At 35.0% G+C, this 20,123-nt stretch overlaps 1 protein-coding gene across 1 annotated transcript in view; it reads left to right on the top strand.

Annotated features, from left to right (window-relative positions):
* The window catches only part of LOC126814533 (protein virilizer homolog), a 39,269-nt gene that overhangs the window by 11,935 nt on the left and 7,211 nt on the right, over positions 1 to 20,123 (top strand). Inside the window, exons 6-17 of the mRNA XM_056100053.1 lie at positions 5,037 to 5,963; positions 7,036 to 7,136; positions 7,236 to 7,310; positions 7,710 to 7,799; positions 8,238 to 8,377; positions 9,008 to 9,087; positions 9,458 to 9,618; positions 11,335 to 11,550; positions 12,237 to 12,325; positions 12,791 to 12,944; positions 13,248 to 13,345; positions 13,487 to 13,677. Coding sequence (XP_055956028.1) covers positions 5,037 to 5,963; positions 7,036 to 7,136; positions 7,236 to 7,310; positions 7,710 to 7,799; positions 8,238 to 8,377; positions 9,008 to 9,087; positions 9,458 to 9,618; positions 11,335 to 11,550; positions 12,237 to 12,325; positions 12,791 to 12,944; positions 13,248 to 13,345; positions 13,487 to 13,677 — 2,322 coding nt within the window. The remainder of the gene's footprint in view (positions 1 to 5,036; positions 5,964 to 7,035; positions 7,137 to 7,235; positions 7,311 to 7,709; positions 7,800 to 8,237; positions 8,378 to 9,007; positions 9,088 to 9,457; positions 9,619 to 11,334; positions 11,551 to 12,236; positions 12,326 to 12,790; positions 12,945 to 13,247; positions 13,346 to 13,486; positions 13,678 to 20,123) is intronic.

The following is a 20,123-nucleotide window of genomic DNA, read 5'->3' as shown; positions in this document are numbered from 1 at the left end:
CTGAGCGCTATGGAAAACGCATCACTTAGTTTTTCGTATAACAAAATGATCCCGTAAACATATCTTATTTAATTTGCTTCTTATTGTGACCAATATTCAAATGGGAACACATCAATAACAACAAATTTGTACACTTATGGATGTTTAATCTGTAATCAACGGTACAAAGTCAGAGGGGTCAAAACCAAAAGTATGACACAGATGTCAGTAGCGTGTGTGTCCTCCACAGGCTCTTACGCACGCTGTGCAGCGATGTCGCATGGAATTTACCAATGTTTGAAAGAAGGCCTGGGGCAAATTGTTCCATTCTTGGACAAGAGCAGCTTCTAAAGCAGCAATGGTGTGCATCTGTGGTCTCCGATACAGACGGCGTCCAATCTCATCCCAGACATGTTCTATCGGTGCCATGTCCGGAGACATGGCTGGCCAGTCCAAGACATTGATGTTAGCAGCCAGGTAGTCCATACTAAAACGGGCGGTATGCGGACGTGCATTATCCTGTTGGAAGTGCTGAAGTTGTGGGTGCGCTCGAAACATCTGAACAACAATTGGTTGCAAGACATCTTCACAGTAGGCTACAGCATTAACGCGACCCCTGCAAATGTGTAGGGCGGTCTGGTGATGAAATGTGAAGCCTCCCCACACCATTACACTTCCACCACCCCATCGATTCGTTTCGAAGATGCAGCAGTCTGCAAGAAGTTCCCCAAGACGTCTCCACACACGTTGACGGCCATCAGCGTGATAAAAATAAAACTGACTCTCATCACTGAAGAGCACACTTTGCCAGTCTACTCTTCTCCATGTCTGGTGTCCTTGAGCCCATATCAAACGCCACTGATGGTGATGATCCCTGAGGATAGCTCCTACTTCTCTTAGACGACGTCTTACGGTGTTGGCACTTACTGGTCCTTGTCTTCCGACGACTGCTGCACCTATTCGAGTCGCTGGGTGGAATCTGTCACGCAGATGAGTGACCCGGATGTAGCGGTCTTGAGTCTGGGTTGTGACGCGTTGTGGACCAGGACGTTGACGGTCACGTGTTGATCCAGTAACTCGAACACGTTCCACCAACCTTACAATAGTGGACTGATGACAATTGAAGTGTCTGGCAATAGCACGTGTAGACATGCCAGTCCTGGACATTCCCATGGCTTCATTCCATTGATTTTCAGTAAGTCTCGGCATCTCTAGCTCGATTCCTTCACACGTCCAACAACAAATTACGACAGATTGACGTTTCACAGTTCATGTACTGCACATTAACTTGAAAACATGCTTTTAAAGGGCTCACACACAATGCTGCACGTGAATATTGGGTTTTTCATGTGCATCTCGTGCAATTTTTTTTGTGCACACGGGCCAATATTTTTTGCGTTTGGGAGCATTGTGTGAAACAATAGTTCATAGTTTTGCATAATATTATACGGGGATTGCGATTAATCGCGATTATTGGGTCAGGCGATTAAATAATCGCCTCCTTTCGCAATAATCGTTATATCACGATATATCATGATTATTTTTAAAATAATCACAATTATGATTTGGAATAATCACATTTATAAAATATGGAAAGTATATTGTATTATTTCGATAGAATTCTTGTCAAAATGACAGAAGGATGATAAAATATCTCGTGTTAACAATTTCTAGTTTGGCCACTGCACGCGCTGCTGAGTAGAGTGTCGTTGTCATAGAAACCAACTCCACTCGTCGCGTTGTTGAACATTGGTTATCCAGTCGGTAACTATGTTATAGTACAATTTATGCGTCTGGATGATATTTCTTTTATTGTCATTAGAAACAATATGGCTGCTCAACTGGAAAGTTCTGTACCGATTTCGACAGCAAATGGTATCCTTGCTGCAAAAAAGAACACTTCTTCAGTGATATGGTGTCATTTTGGCCTTAAAAATGTCAATGATAAAGACGTCGCGACCTGCAAACTTTGCTCTCGAGACATCAAAACGCCAGGGGGTAACACTTCGAATCATTTGCGAGACAACCACCCGCATGCTTATTCAGACACCAACAAAACGAAAAATTTAAAACAGGGATCCAACTTACAAAGTTCAACAAAGTTTAAAACCCAACCCGGTATTGTTGGAGCATTTGAGAAAGTAAAAAAAATGGGACATTAATTCTAAATCTGCAATAATTACACACCTGGCAATAGGCCATTGGATGGCGAAGGATATGATAAGTTTTTCTGCCGTAGAAAGAACAGGATTTAGACATCTCATGGAACAAATTAACCCTAAATATCAAGTGCCTTCCAGGACCTATTTTCAACAGAAAATCATCCCAACAATCTATAACGATGTTGAAGCTACAGTCCAAGATGTTTTAGGTACTGCAGACAAGCTTTCTTTCACCACAGATATGTGGACATCGATTACTATGGAGCCTTACATGAGCCTAACTGTCCATTTTATAGATCCTGATTGGGAATTAAAGTCCATTAACTTAGGTGCTATTCCATTCAATGATGATCACACTGGGGTAAACATGGCAGAAGGAATAAAAGAGACTCTGGAGAAGTGGAATTTAAAGTTGGATGATGTGATAAGTGGAACAACAGACAATGCCTCCAATAATTCTACAATGTTTACCGCCCTAAAGAAACAACAGCTATCCTGTTTTGGTCACAATTTGGATCTTGCTGTTAATGAAGGTTTAAAGATTGACACTGTCAGTAGAGCTGTAAAGCTTGTCAGAGTAGCTGTGGATACATTTACCAGAAGCTGGAAGAAGAGTCGAGACCTAATGATTAAACAGAAAGAACTGAATTTTCCAGAACACAAACTCATCCACGACGTGGCCACTCGATGGGGTTCAACTGCCAGCATGATCCATCGATTTTTAGAGCAACAACAACCAGTGAATTCAGTACCTTTTACAGACAGAAAGCACTGGCATGTTATGCCAGATACAGCTATCATAAGATGTTTGGAACAAACTGATAATGTTTTGTTTCCGTTGTCTAAACTTACAGACACTTTTAGTGGTGATCAATATGTTACTGTAAGTGCTCTGGTACCTGTCTTAGAATATTTAAGTGGGACATTATTAAAGATTAATGAAGGTGATGACAGTTCATTAGAAATTAACTTAAAGAAAACAATATTGAAATCTATTCAAAAGAGATATGAATCAGAGAATATCAAACTGTTTTTATCAGTTTATTCCTATCTGGATCCTAGGTTTAAAAGCTCCTGTGTCAGTGATGAAATGGTAGTTAAAGTAAAAAATCATTTGTTAAACATATTAGATGAGGAAATACGGGTACAGGAAATTATTGATGTTGAAGAAAAGAAGAATGAAGAAAGTTATAAAGTATCTGATTCTGATAGTAATGTATGTGGTTCCCTTAAAAATATATTGCTGCAGATTGAAAAAAATAAAAAAATTCAGAAGACAGAATTGAGTGACAGAGAAAAATTAAAAAGAGAATTACAACTGTATGAGGATGGTGAAAATATTTCATCAACTGAAGATCCTCTAGCTTGGTGGAAGAAAAATGAGTTTACTTATCAGAAATTATCAAAGTTTGGCAAAAGGTACCTATCAGTACCCGCAACAAGCTGCGCTTCTGAGAGATTATTTAGTGGAGCAGGATTAATAGCAACTAAAACCAGAAACCGGCTACATCCAGATACTGTAAATCAGATGCTTTTTCTAAGTAAAAATATAGACTTGTAAGAATGTGTACTAATTAATAGTGACTGCCACTGAACTAATCTGAAATATTCTCAATTCTGTAGGAAACAGAATCTGTTTTTGTTTTTTGTTTTTTTTTGTTTTTTTTTTAAATTTATTGCCACGAAATAAGTTTGATGACACATTTACGGCATGAGAACCTGTGTAATTACATGAATTGATGTGTAACAATTTTAAGGGTTAACTAACAATGAAAATGAATGATGCAACTGTGCCAATTTCAACAAAGACACATATGAGTAAAATACTCAATATTATTTATTTTGTAAAATTTTGATTGATGTGCCAGTGGTGAAAATCATAATTGGCATTGTATAATGAAAAGGATTGAAGGCCTGAATTTCTTTATGACACTGATCAACCTGACTAAGTAAAGTGATAAATACATGTATATTCTAGTTTTTATTTTAATTCAGCCATTCAACAAGAAAATCAGAACATAAAGATATTCTGAATATGGGTGGGTAGTCTGCAGCTGCATAACCAAGGGGGCAGGGGGTATATTCAATTAACGCAGTGTTTCCCTGGCCATGTTAAACGATTCCGCCTTACGAGTTAGAACTGTACCAAACTTTCTACACACAGTAACAACAGTATATTACACAGAGTACCTACAGATAATATCACAACAAAACACACATTCACAATTTACATCCATTCCAACATAATAAGTAGGCCTACTGTACTTAGTCTAGGCTGTGAAAACTCTTTATTAGTTTCAATAATCGCGATAATGAATCCTTCTAGCATGATTATTTAAATTATCGCGATAAATGATAACATCACGATAATCCAAGATATCGCGATTATTTATTTTTAAATAATCATGATTAATCATGATTATTTTTGTATGTATCGTTGCATCCTTACATGGGGCTCACTATATATCATGGACATCAGAAAATTCCACCATGTTATCTTTTCATATATGTTCATTTGTCTTGGAATTAGTAGAAATGTATATGTCTTCAAAGAAGAAAAGTTAATAAAACCTATAGACTTAAGTCCTGGGTATACAATACAACGACATAGGTACATGCCAAACGTTGTGCTTATGATTGTCCGTTTGTGTTAAATTTCCAGCTCAACTTGTTGAAAGATTAGAGAACTCATAATTATCAAGAACCTTATCTGCATCCTGACAGTGTTATGATTTTTACTCAATGTGTTTCTGTGCATCATTTTAAGGATCATGGCTTTGTTGTAATATCAATTTCAGATTATCTTCAACATATCCTCTACTATAATGTTATAATAGACTTATATTCTGTGAATCTTGGCATACTATATGAATTCTTTTATCTTGTATATTGCAGTTGAGAATCGACCACCTGAACAAGTTAAAGTTGATCATAGACCTCTACCACCACCCCAACAGCAACATCCACTGGACTACATACAGCAACAAATACAGTTACAGCAACGGTTTCAACAACAAGCTGCTACACATCCTGTACAACCCCCTCCAACTATCACACCACCTCTAGCTGTTCATCAACTTACACATGGTCCACCTCCTGTAAGTCAAGCACATAACTACCCCCCTCAGAGAGAAAAATATCCCCCACCTCAAAAGCCAGAAAGAGATTATCCTAGTTTTCCACCAGAACCAAAGGAACCGTTTGAGCCACGAGATCAGCATGATGATGCTCGTTCAAGGGATTCCTATGAATGGGAATTTCGAGGAAGACGAAGTTCAAGGGACAGCCGAGAGAGATCTCAGTCGCGAGAATCTTCTCGTGAGCCTAGAGATTATAGAGACAGTCGAGACAGGGATAATGATAGAGATAGAGATAGTGACCGGGAAAGAGATAGAGAAAGAATGCGTGATCGAGATAGAGAATGGGAAAGAGAAAGAGATTTAGAAAGGGATAGGGAACGAGAGCGAGATCGAGAGCGTGATCGAGAAAGGGAACACGAAAGAGAACGGGAAAGGGAACAGAGAGAACGGGAAAGAGAACAGAGAGAAAGGGAGAGAGAGCAGGATAGGGAAAGGGAACGAGACAGGGAAAGAGAACGTGATCGAGAAAGGGATCGTGAACGAGAAAGAGAGCTGGAAAGAGATCGTGAAAGAAGTCCAGTATATGAAGAAAGAGATGCTAGACCTAGAACACCACCAATACCAAGAGCTAGATCTATATCACCAGATAGATCGGAATCTAGATCACCTATACCTCATCCTACAGTAGCACCACAACCACCACCAGAACCAGCTGAACCTAGAGAAGAAGATGTGGAATCAGGTACATTTATAAACTAAATAATAAAGTCATTGACATTGAATATTGGAAACTGTTTCTGTAATTCACACTATTTTGGCATTCTAAACATGATACATGGACTATATTGAGATGATTGTTTTTCACTAAGAAAATAAACCTATGATATAACTATATCAGACCAAGTAAGGTATGTTTTATATATATAGGTGGATAAAGTGCGTTATAAATATATATATAAATACATTATATTATAAATACTTTATAAATACATTCATGTGGACGTATATTGTCGTCGCCCCTGTCCGTCCGTCCGTCCACAATTTGTTTGTGGACACTCTACAGGTCACAATTTTTATCCGATTTTGATGAAACTCAAAATATAGGTCTATCTCCCAAGGATCTCGGTTCCTTTCGATATTGGCATGTATCGGACCATAACTTCATGGATTATGGCCCCTGATTGTACGAAAAATCACGATTTTAGCTTGTGGTCCCTATAGAGGTCACAATTCTTATCCGATTTAACTGTTATACACTAATGATAGGTTGAGTACGCAAATAGTGTAATCCGATTTGGATGAAACTTTTAATATATGTTTTTATCATAAAGATCTTGGTTCCTGTTGATAATCACACATATCCGAATGTAACTTCCTGGATTATGGCCTCTGATTGGTTGAAAAGTCGCATTTTAGCTTGTGGATTCTGTAGAGGTCACAATTTTTTTCAGATTTTAAAAACCGTTTAGATATATCACCATTCCACCATAATGAAGGTTGAATTGGAATTTCCTGAAAATGGCCGCTCTTTGTACGCAAATTGTGTATAAGTTTGTAATACAAAGGTTATGGACCCTGTAGATGTTAAAATTTTTATCCAATTTATCCCTTGTGATATTTGCGTATTTCAGACCATAACTTTCTGGAATATGGCCCCTGATTGTACGAAAAATTGATTTTTGTTTTTAGCTTGTTCTCTATCCATCTCTTGCAAAATGTGGGCGTATCTGGCCTGGCAGCCGATGTTGTTATCAAATGTTCACTTGCACTGAATGCAGTGAGTGTCATTTTAGTTGAATTTGGTTTTCCTTCAGGAGAATTGGAAGAAGATATTTATGAAAGTCTATCAGACGAGAATTCACCAGAGGACATGTTTGCACCAGAAGGAGAAGTTGAAGCTGATAATGACACACAGGTAAGTTTTATTTAAAAACAGTTGCATCACAATATAACCTGTCACAGGTACTTGGGTCATTCTTGTAGTTACTCATTCGTCAATAATTTATTTTATTAGGATGATGATGGTGCTAGTTATGAAGATATTTCATCAGATGATGATATGATGGCAGCTGAAGTGGATGAATTACAGGTAATTAATTGTTTTAAAATTAGAAATAAATACAAGGTCCAATTTTCATTCGGTTGTTGCTATCAAGGATGGGCAGGTGTTTATGTAGTCGATTGGTCTAATACGTATGCTGTCAAATAATTTCAGGTTAGATTATGCCGCGGAAAAATTAGATATTGTTAAAAAAAATACAAATGATGATCAACCATCTTGAGCTAGATGTTCTTGGGTTTAAATGAAACACTGCCAGGCATCAACTGAAAATATTAGAGAAAATCAAGGCGATGTCATAAAATCGGAAGACCATAATGAAAAATTTAGTTTTTTATTAGATTTGCTTTTCAGTGTATATAGTATGGAATAATTTGCCTTTATGGTTCCATCATTATAAATAATATCAATTTCCATTCATATTTTTAGGGTATTGAGCTCTATGATCTGGCAGATGATCCATGGAATTTTGCTACAGCCAGTTTTAATCCACTACAATGTGAACTTGTACCTCTGGAGGTTTGTACCTTGGTTAAATTGTGTATGATTGTGCATGTGCTAGATTTGCTTGCTTCATACAAAACCTCTAATACCACTTCTTCGCTTGACTAACAGTAGTTGTTGTTACTATTTATATTACTCTTGATCAGAGATATGTTCAAATACAATATATATTTTAATATTTGAAAGATATAAAATTAAAAACTTTTTGTGAAATAACTGAAATACCTTGGGTGGTCATATTAGGTTTAATGCTTTCTTTAATATATTAAACTACTAGAAACATCCTGTATTGAACATCAAGGGCTGTTTTACTGTATTTGTTGATGCTATATTTTTTTTCCATGTATAAATTCAAGGGAGGTAATTAGTCTCCAAAAAGATGTGGTGTGGATCACCCAAAATGGTAAGATTAATAATAATTTGATTATCACTTGTTTCAAATGTATATTTCAGAGTTTTCAAGATCCAGCATTATCTGTGTATGAAGCAGAAGGAAAAATATTAGAAACTACTGAGACGAGTGAAAGACCTGAGGAAGCCCAGACTATACTAGATATACTACAACAATTTACAGATACACAACATCATGACAAGTAAGATATCAGTTTATTTTATACACAACAACACAACATCATGACAAGTAAGACATTAGTTCATGCTTTATACAACATCATGACAAGTAAGATATTAGTTCATGCTTTATACAACATCATGACAAGTAAGATATTAGTTCATGCTTTATACAACATCATGACAAGTAAGATATTAGTTCATGCTTTATACAACATCATGACTAGTAAGATATTAGTTCATGCTTTATACAACATCATGACAAGTAAGATATCAGTTTATGCTATACAAATTAACAATTTAATAACACTGTAAATTCTAATACAGCCAACAAAAGAATAGAAACAGTGAATAGAAAAGAGAAATTTGAGAAGACTAACAGATATAGAATGTATTCCTTTGGGGTTGATTAGTATATCTCGTGTACGCTCAAGCCTTATTTCAATTGAAAATATGATATTTCTTCTGAACAGGAAATATAAAATACCGGAAAGTGAGTAATAAACACACAGTACATAAAGCATATCTGTGTATGTCCAAAGGCCAATAGAAAAAACAAATTTGTGTATTTACCTTTTCTTCTACTGATGTATATCATATATAGACCTATAATTATTTTAAAAAGCTAATATAAGTAATGTTATTTACACTAGATGGGTAGAAGCTATGGAAACAGTACCTAATCTATTAGAAAAAGGTCTCAATTATCTTCTAGTTAAAGACAAAAATACTGGTAGGTATTCAATATAATTTTATATTAATCTATGATGTTGAGGATTGGATGCTTTGGATCAGCCATGTTTGTCCGTGACAAAGAGAAGGGTCGCCTGTGCAACCTCATAGATTTTCTCTGAGCTTTCTGGTATCCTCCCACTGCGAATTATTGAAATAAAATTGTTCCATGTTAGTCCTGAAATGACCTAATTTCACTTGACTGGATTCTTAAACTTTTATTGAAATAAAAACGGCACCCTGTGTAAGTTTTAAAGTGACCTAGTTTGTATTCAATGGATGTTACTACCAGTAATATCTAACAACAGAAATTTTAAAAGCATTTGAAATAGACAATTAATTACTGTACCGGTATTTATGTGTATTTGCAGATGTTTTGGATAAACTGTTGTCTTGGACTATGGAAGGTGTAGATCTAGATTTAGCGATGAAACAACCAGAATCAGCTTATAAAGTGCGACATTTAAAGATGGGAATTACATTAGCTGGTACCCTTGCATCTTTAAATCCAGATATAGCTAAGAAAATCATTGTAAGTAGAAAATAGAAGTTCACAATCTTTTTTGGTAATGGATTTTTAAAAATTTGTTTACACGGTTGCAGAAAAATGCTAGTATACTGCCGTACACATTTTATATTGTGCAATCTGACTTGTCGGTTTTAAATAAATAATAAATTTCATTTATCTCTATGGATAATTCTTTATCATTGGTAATGCTTTACGGACAGTAAAGTAAAAACTGAAAAAAATGTTTTAAGAATTACAAAATGTTATTTCTATTAGTAATGGGACAAGCACTGTCAAGATAAGGTTTTTTCAAAACCATTCAAGATATCTTTCTGAAACTCTGTACACACATCAACCTGTTACAGTAGTTGTGCCTTTTGCTATTTAGGAATTTCTAGGATTTATATTTTTTGTGTTTCCATGAAAACAAATTTGACGTAGTTTATGGTGTATAATTTTGTTTCCATGGAAATTTGACGTAGTTTATGGTGTATAATTTTGTTTCCGGAGCATATCTCATAAACCGTTCAAGATATCAACATCAACAGTAGTTGTGCCTTTTGCTATTTAGACATTTCTGTGATTTATATTTTTTGTGTTTCCATGGAAACAAATTTTGGTGTACAATTTTGTTTCCGGAGCATATCTCATAAATCGTTCAAGATATTTTCTTGGCACTTGTACAAACATCAATCTGTTAAAGTTGTGCGTTTTGCTATTTAGGATTTTCTGGGATTTATATTTTTTTCATGTTTCCATGGAAACAAATTTGACTTAGTTTTTGGTGTTCAAATTTGTTTACAGAGCATATCTCATAAACCATTCAAGAAATCTTCATGAAACTTTCTACAAACATTAACCTATTATATTAGTTGTGCCTTTTGCTAATTTGGAATTTCTGTGATTTAATCATTTTTGTGTTTCTATGGAAACAAATTTGACTTAGTTTTTATGCACAATTTTGTTTCCAGAGCATTTCTCATAAATCGTTCAAAATATCTTTTTGAAACTTTGAACACACATCATCCTATTACAGTAGTTGTGCCTTTTGCTAATTAGAAATTTGTCAGATTTTATAATTTTTGTGTTTCCATGGAAAAAAAGTTCTCTGTTGAATGATTTTTACTACACATTTGAATTAGGTCTTGGTATATAATTATTATTCTAGAGCATATCTCAGAAACTGTTCAAGATACCTTTATAACACTTTTACATTCATCAACCTATCATTTTATTTTTTGATGACCTTCCTTCTGTCCCGACTTCATTTCAAGAGCATATTTCATTATCTGTTCAAAGAAATCTTTTTAAAACTTTATACAAACATCAAACTATTAAAGTATTTTATTTTCTGATGTATAAGTTTAATGTTTAACATACAGCAGCTGATTGAGGTAGGTAAAAGGTTGTTGTGCAAACCTTACAGGGAGTAGCAACTGTGCCTTGCCGAGCTACTATGATCAGAGTATGAATCTTCTGACTAGTGTCATTGATATTCCAAGAAGTTGTTTTTCCTTATGCCTTCCAAACAAGTTCAATTGCGTGGGATGGTGATGACTAGTTATCTTGTTTTAGTTTGATTTATGACTTAAATTGTCGACTGTTGAACACAAAACTCATTGGCTATGACTAAGCAAAATTTCAAAAAGATAGATTGTCATCTCAGACAACTAATCAATACAAAAATGTTATCAGATTATTAGAATATCCTAATTTAACTTTGTTTATGTTCAATTGCAGACACAAGATATACAACACAAATTAATAGATTTATTTGTCAGTCCATACATGTCATTCAGTGTTAAACTCTTGATAGTACGAGCTTTAGATAATACTGTTAGATATGTTGATGGTTTAAATTGGTTTCTGGGAATTCACACTCAACAGACATCTGCTATGCAACAAGATCAAGTCACATGTTATCAAAGAACATTAGAAATAATGTTGGGCAAACAGGTAAATTTAAAAAAAATGTTTTTTAACCTGTAAGGCTGATATATTTTAAAATGTGGTGTCTCCGATAATGCTTTCTTACTACTTCTATTTTGAATTCCAACTGTAAAGGGTCCTTTACGTGCATGACAATGTGTACACAGGACCTCAGTTTGGCTATGTTGTCCATTGCCAGGCCCTCCGTCTTGCACCACTCACAACGTGAAATCAAGCCATCAAATCCTGATTATCTTTCTCAGACAACACCGGGATCGAACATGGAGCCTCCAGGTTAGCAAGCCAATGTTTTACTCATTGAGCCAATGATTGTTTGAAATAGTGCAAAAGTTATACACAGTTTGTATAGTAGAGCCTATCAATAAAAGGCATTAGGACGTCTAACTGGTGGGTGGAATTTGTTTTCCCCATTTAACATGATTTGAATATACAGTTACATTAGTGATGTTTGAATTATATTGCATGCAAAACCTAGTACAAGTCTGCAAATCCATTACTGAATTAAGGAAGTTATATTGCATTCCTGTTTTCAATGAATCAGGAGACATTTTGGTGAGGACATTTTAAATATGAGATGTAAAATTGATTAAATTAATTGTTCTCTTGAAAGTGATAATGTCTTTTTTTTAAGATAAAGGAATAGGGAACATAATAGTTGAAGTTACTAGTAATAATTAATCTTCTATTTATAGTTAGTAAGAACAACTGTAGCTTTGACATGTTTTTTGAGGAAGATTCATATTTATGAAGTAATGAAGAATTTGTCTAGAGCTGTAAATGGGTAAGGTTTTGTATGAAGCATTGTCATATTTGAACTTCTTTCAGAATGATAAGATTCATTAATTAAGTAGGAGTATTATCCATGCGCATGACATGTTGGTCAAGTTAAACCAGGAACAGTGATACACATGTTTTTGGCTAAATGTGAACAAATATTTTTGGATCAGGAACTGGGCCCAAAGCGCTACTCATTTTGCTGTTCTTTATGGTGGTGACACTCTTCGAAAAGAGACTAAGACTCTGTCAATTTAAGGACAATCGACGTGAAACACGACATGCTTGTTCCTTGGAATATAGCCTTGGATTTTGGATGCTCGGCTCCTGGTCCAATGTATGCTTGTACTTTTTGATTGACCCGTCTTCATTAGCCCAGTCAGTGAAGAAAAGTAAGACATTAAACCCCATTTCATTTCATTTATTAATTGACAATGTTTTGTTCTTATGCATATTGTTGATTTTATTGTAGAATTGTAGATAATTTATCTGAAGACAGTACAGAAGATACAACAGATATAGATGTAGAATTATCTACTAATATTTGTACAGAGAGTGACATAGATAACATTGTTACATGTTTGGAGGAAATTTATAAAGTTCTTGTTTTAGCTCCTGATCTTATAGTTAGTATTTTTTTAATTTTACCTATATCACAGACAAATATGAGTAAAGTCATCATTTAAAGATACAGTGTTAATCATTCAGTGTTTTATGCAATGTTTTTACATTTGCTAAAGTTGTATTTTATTGAAATATTTAAAGTCAGTTTCAAGATGGCAAGATCACTTTGTTCTAAGTGAAAAAATAAAATTGTCAATTTAATTGGATTTCATGTGTTTATATCTTTTGGAGGATAAAAATCTGTCTTCATTTATTATTTTCCGTCCATGGTTAAAGTGTCATACATGTTTATGTTTTGTTTTCAGGCTCAGCCAAAAAGATCATTGCCTACGACTAATCCATTTGATAAAGGTAGTGCACATAGTGATCCATATCCTAGTTTATATTATATAGCTAATACTTGGTAAGTTAATAATTATCTAGATGAGTTAATAATTATATAGCTAATCTAATATAGTTGTCTTCAGTTAGATGTACTTTGTCCTAAAATTAATTTGGCAAGTTAATATCATGATAAGATTTTGAATTTACTTTTTTTTTTCAGTAATCTGCTACAGTCATTGTTTGTATTAGTATCTTCACCATCATTATTTACCCAAGCACCAATATATCACAGTGTTCATAATATACTCAAATATCTCTTAAAATCACAGACTGGTCTCTTATATCTGTCTTCTAACTCAGAGATAACTAATGGTATTATAAGATCACTTTTACAAGTTAGTACTCAAGTAAGTTTCCAATTTCTCTGTTTAGATGAAATTTATTTTGCCTTTTTGCATCAGATAATTGAGATGTATGGTTCAAGCAGAATACTTGGGGTTTTTTTTATTGATCGATTTAACTTCACAATATGATAACCTATTCGATACATAACATTATTTTTATGAATGAAAAGTTCTTTTTATTTTGGCAAATATTTATTCTATAAATTGTCAAAATCACCATCATTATTACAAACAATACCTCAGCAGATAATGGAACAATTCTGCTTGACTGATAGTTGTTACCGATAGTTAAATTGACCCGCTAAAACAATTACACCAATAACTTATTCACTTTATTTTTAGTATTGAATTAAATAAAGCTCAGTTGTTACTTTTTCCATTTCTGAATAATTGTTAAGACTAACAAAATGCATGTTACTTTGATCCTATATAATTTAAATATTGAAATACAGTTTTCAACAGCTATACTTGACCCTAATAATCAGTGTTGATGAGAAAGATAATATTTATTCATGATTTATAAACTAATTAAATGAATACACATATTTAGTATAAGTTTGTTTGTTTTTTATTTATAGGAAGAAAATGAAGATAGTGTAGATGATATTATATGTAAACAACTAGGTGTTGATTTGATCAATCATCTACATGTCATTACATTAATAGATCAACTTATAACCTATAATAAACAACGTAAGTATATACTTATCCTATTGATTCCTATGTCCTTATCCTTTATTAACCAGTGAGATTTTTTTGAATCGGAAGTTGTTATATAGAAATTAATGAAATGAAATGGGGTTTAATGTCCTACTTTTCTGCTCCATTTGGGCTCAGGGGCTTATTAAGGGATTGGCCATCAGAGGTGACTCATTCTCAAGGGCTCAGTGACAGGGGGTTCAGGGCCGTCCCCTGGAATATTTTGAATATGACATCCCCTTAGATGAGATTTAGAGCACTTGCATGTGGGTTTAGATAGAATCTAAATTTGTTTGAAAGGAATTTTAAGCAAAACAAATGTTTGAATTTTAATTGTTCTTGACTTTTTAAAAATTAATATTAATCTTAATCTTAGGGGAATGCAGGTGATTCGCGATTCATGGGTCCTCTTCTTGGACTCGGGGCCCCTTGACACGGGAGGTCTGTATCAAATTTTTCCCGGATTCAGTGTTTTCTTTGTTTTATTTTTAGAGATTTTCCCAAAAATTTCTGTTAGCGAGCCATCATCTTACTCACTTAACCACTGTGACTCCCTTTGTTACATAGAGAAGTTAGATTTAGATTAATGGTATTACTGAGTCTCTATACGGATTATCAACATAGATTATAATAAATTGTCATTAAAACTGTAGATGATATTTGAAACTTTTAGTGAAAAATTGGATGCCCATTTAGCATTAATATCTAATGTTTTAAATAAATCTTTGTTGTTTTTGTTTCTTTCCTTCAGTTGGACAAGAAGGAAAATTTGATGAACCCGAACCATTAACATGTTTACATACCTTATTTTCAATGACTTTTACCTCCACTGTTAGAGAGTCAGGTGTAGTTTTCTCGTTGATGGGACGTGAGGCGGTAGTAAATGTACTGTCATTTGATAACAACCTTCAAGCTATATTACCATTCATACAGGCTTCAGGTATTTCTCATTTATTATACTAATGGCACATGCAATGAATATCATTTCTTGGAAAGAATCATCTTCACAGTGGTGGTTGAGTTGTCTAAATTGTGTGCTTAAGATCATAGTCTTGAGTGGGGTTGGGTGCGTGTGCTTCACTTATCGGGTCTTCCATTGAATCAAGTGGTGTGGTTTCAATCCCTAGCCTGTACGTGACATAGAGTAGGGTCAATTGCCCAACCTTCTCTGCATTTTTCCCACTGTTAAAGAATTATTGAAATAAAATTGTACCATCATGTTAGTCCCAAAATAACATAGTTTCTGTTGAGTGGATAATAAATGGGAGTGTCAGTTTGATGTTAAGGCAGGACACTACCTTATAAAACACTGTGTTTGATTTGATCTGTCAAATTTTGATATCAGCTAACCCAAAATAGGAAAAATTTGCTGATTTTTCAAGTCGTGTCCAGCCTTTATATTACAGTAAACTTCGCATAAGTCGGATCTAAATGGATTGACCAATTTTATCTGAGTTACGCGAAGATCCAAGTTAGCCTAAGACCTAGTTCAGCTCTGAACGTAGGTCTCATTATCACCCTGTACGTTCAGGAACCGTCCTATTGAATCCTTGTTGAAATAAAATCGGTTCCCAGTCGTGTGTCAGTCTCTGTGAACGCCCGAACAATGTAAAGGAACATTTTAGTGAGAAAATAAGACCTCGCTTACATCGCTAGAGTCAGTATGTGCAACACAACATGTTGTTAAAAGTGCGTCCCCTTCTGTTAAACGGCTTTGGCGTAGGCCATTGAGGTCTAGATGTGGGGTGGCGTACAGATTTACGTGGCTCGGCCATAGGTAAATTTATATCTTCATTGAGTATAATCCCCTGATAGAACACTGAATACACTGAGAAATAGTCATTAAAAATATATTTTCCCGATAGAATCTCCAGTGCCGAATGCCAATGACACGTGACATATCGTTTGGAATTAGGTCAATAAACCAGTTTTAAATAGCGTTTACCATTTTTATTATATACTAAACAGCAGTTTAAATGTTATTACGATTTCAAAATCAGAGATGCACTTTAATCAAATCATTCTAGAATACGACTTACTAAATGGATCAAAGCAATTTTTTATGAACAATATGTTGACACATTAGTGATTAATTCATCACAATTCCAAGACATTACGAGAAGGTTTAGAGTCTGTACACAGTCTATACATCAGTATCTGGTGTGTTCACCGTGAGTGTCAATACCAGCAGCACAGTGTCTGTACATGGAGTGGACCAGACGATTGATGAACGCCATTGGCACCTGGAACCACACTCTCAGAAAAGCCTGGCACAATCCATCGGCTGTTTGGTCTCGGTGCGACGTTATTAAGTCTCTTCTGAATTTCATCCCAAGGATGTTCAATCGGGTTTAAGTCCGGACTAAGGACTGGCCAGTGCATAACGTTGACACCGTTCTGCTGTAGAAAGTTCCAAGTAACTCTGGCGGTGTGGGCACGGGCATTGTCATGGTGGAAAACGTTGTTTCGATGACGTGCTAAATGTGGTATGATATGGGTTCTGAGAGCTTGATCGATGTAGCGTACTACTGTGACACTGACTCCTCTCCCTGGACCAAGATTTTGGAACACCACAGGACCCACTCTCTGGTTCAGGCCGATTCCACTCCAAACACATTGGTCAGAATAATGCTGGCCACGTTGACGCCATAGACTGGTCCTGCCATCTGCAGTTGATACGCAATACCGACTCTCATCTGTTAACAGAACAGTTCTCCACTGCCTGTGTTGCCAGTTCTGGTGTTGTTGGGCAAACTGTAGACTGTCATGTCGATGGCGAGGTGTGAGGATCAGTCCACAGTAAGGTCTACGGCAATGGATGTTCTCTCTGGTGAAACGTCAGCGCACTATATCAGTACTGATGGGTCTTCCGTGTGTTCCCACTATCTGACGTGCTGTCTCAGATGCCTGTGTGAAGGGATTCTGCACGTGCTGTCACACAACATGGCGGTCTTGTCGCCTTGTCTTAGTCCTTGGTCTACCAGTTCAGGGGCGATCATCTGTGGTGTTGGTAGCCTGAAAGCATTGCTGAAGCCTGTAGATAGTTCAACATTGATCTGGAAGTGATTGGCAACGGCTTGGGAAGTGTGGCCAGCGTCGAGTCTTTCATGCACCTGGTTCCTCTGAGCTGTCATGAGTTGTTGCATGCTGCTGACGTTGTAATGTGAATGATTCAACCAGATATGGGGCTACATTTTATAGGGCTGGTCCCGGTGAACAGCACGTGCAGCATGAGTTACATGAAAATCATGGAGAACACATTACCATCTCAGAAGTCAGGTTGCGTTTTTGAGAACATTTCCTGGAACCTTATTGCTCAAATAAAGTTGGAGATGTGGTCACAAGTATACAATAAAAACATTTGGCAAGTTTTATACAATTCGTCTATTCAGAGTAGCATACCAACCTGATGTTTCTTTTGCTGCTTAGTATATACACATTCTGACAATGGTTTAATTCTAAATATACTGTCGTTTTTATTGAAGGCTATATCATAATTATACAGAATTTTATTTTAAAGCAATTCAATTATGGTTGTCACATGAAAATTGTGCCGTTTGTCTATCTTCGATGAATGAATAAAAACTTTTGCAAGTTACGTAACTAGTTACGTGATGACAAAAAACTACAAATTGTGTTATGAAGAAATGCCATGATGCCGTATCAGTTTATGTTGGCTGCAGCATTTTCGGATACTGGCAATAGTAGAAAAATGCTAATATTTTTGATCATCGACTGATGAAACACGAATGTTTCATCGAATAAACAAGATCGTAATTTATTCAGGAGTATTACGGACGTGAACTTGAAAGCTGGTACGTGAATTAAATATGGAAAATTTTCAAAAGGTGTACCTAATTGTTGTTATTTTTGTGGTAATCACATACATCAGAATATGACATTTTCCATAACAAATTACCAAGAATTATTTTTGTGGAAGTTTCGTTACATTAAAGGGAATGGAAGCTTATAATTAACCCATTTCCTACCGGGACCTCATTTGACCCAATTCTGGCCGGTTTGTTTCAAAATGGATTAAGAACCCAGGATCCGACTTATACAAATCCGACTTATACGAATCCGACTTATGCAAGGTTTACTGTATATAGTTTTGAATATTTAGTCATTTATATAAGTAAATCAAACTTTTAACTTGCTTTTTTTCGTACTCAATTTTTCACCCCTATCAGGTCTTAGAAAATCAAATTCTCAAAATCTATAAGAGATAATGGTCTCATCTTTGGAATACGATTAGTGCTATAGCTACTGTGTGCAATAAGATGATTTTCAAAGTTTTTGTTATACATTTGGACATTTTATTGTACAAAATCTTTTTAGTGGTGTGTTCGGCCACACCCACTTATTTTATTTGGGATGCATAATGTTCTTTATTAACAGTCAAATAGTAAAATTTATACCTCATTGCATTCTTTAATGCCTATATATGTTATTCCAAATCACAATTGTTTGTTTGATTTCCTAACATACCCACGGTGAATATATAAAAATCCAATATGGTCACTATTTCCATGGCAACAAATGAACATTTTACCTCAAATTGTTAAATCTGATTTGGGACATCATATACAATATATACTCTAAATGGCAAGTTTCTGTTATCGATGTGAAATTCTTTAGTAGTGTCCTGCCTTAAGGCTATGGTGAAAATGATAAGATTACATATTGGTACTGTTTAATCTTTACTACCATTACTCAATGTCTATTCATCCGGTTTCCTCCCACTGCTAAAGACCCCTACGCGCAAGCGAATTATTGAAATAAAATTAAACCATATTTTAGCCCTGAAATGACTTAGTTTGTGTCGAGTGGACGTTACACCCCATTTCTCTCTCTATATACATAATTTATGGTGTTTAATTAAAAAGAGTCGGAATTACTGGTAGCTTTATGGTAGAAAAGACAAATAAATCCTCATATTTACATTTTGTTTCTACAGGAGACAGAAAAAAAGAATTAAAAAGAAAGAAATCAGTGTGTACTAGTTTTGCTACCGAGTTAATACGTGTTGTTATTAGAAACTCTACTAATATCAAGATGTTAGAACAATTTTCACCACAGTTGATAGCTATTAGTGAAGAAGGTAGGTATCTAATCTTAGGCTTATTATACTGTGTATTCAGTAAGATTTGTAAATCTTGCATATATAAGTAACATGGCCTAATTTCAAAGAATGATGATTACTAAATGAAGATATTTGTACATAAATCTCACTATGCATGGTATGACAATTATACATCGTTCATTATTACACTGGACTCAATGTAGAAGATCCTTGATTATCAGTCCGAAACAAAATTGAGTTCTGTCACAGTTCTGCCAGTCAAAATAACAGACATGGTGTGAGTAGAATCATGACGTGATCAAGCATTCAACTATGGTGATTGTTCAAAATACTATCAAATTCAGTTGGAGTAAAAACTCTGCCTGAAATTCTTGCGTTTAAACAATTGACACTTTTCAACGGATTGAATTATTTCAATTATGGAAAGGTTAATCGAGTACCACTTATGTCTGCCGTACAGAAAGATGGCTATATCACAGATGTTAACATCAAAAAGATGTAAACAATTAACAGTGCAATATCATGTGTTCTAGTGTTTGTGTCTTATGTGTAATTACAGAAATAAATAGCAAGTTGACAGAGTTGCAGGAATGGTTGGTACCATGTCAGAAGATATGTTTTACATATGATGGTCTAACTAACCTAATTAATTATTTAAAACAGTATTCAGA

The sequence above is a fragment of the Patella vulgata genome, chromosome 3 (genome assembly GCF_932274485.2).
Source record: "Patella vulgata chromosome 3, xgPatVulg1.2, whole genome shotgun sequence".
Lineage (NCBI taxonomy): Eukaryota > Metazoa > Mollusca > Gastropoda > Patellidae > Patella > Patella vulgata.
This window is presented reverse-complemented; position numbering and strand designations above follow the sequence as displayed.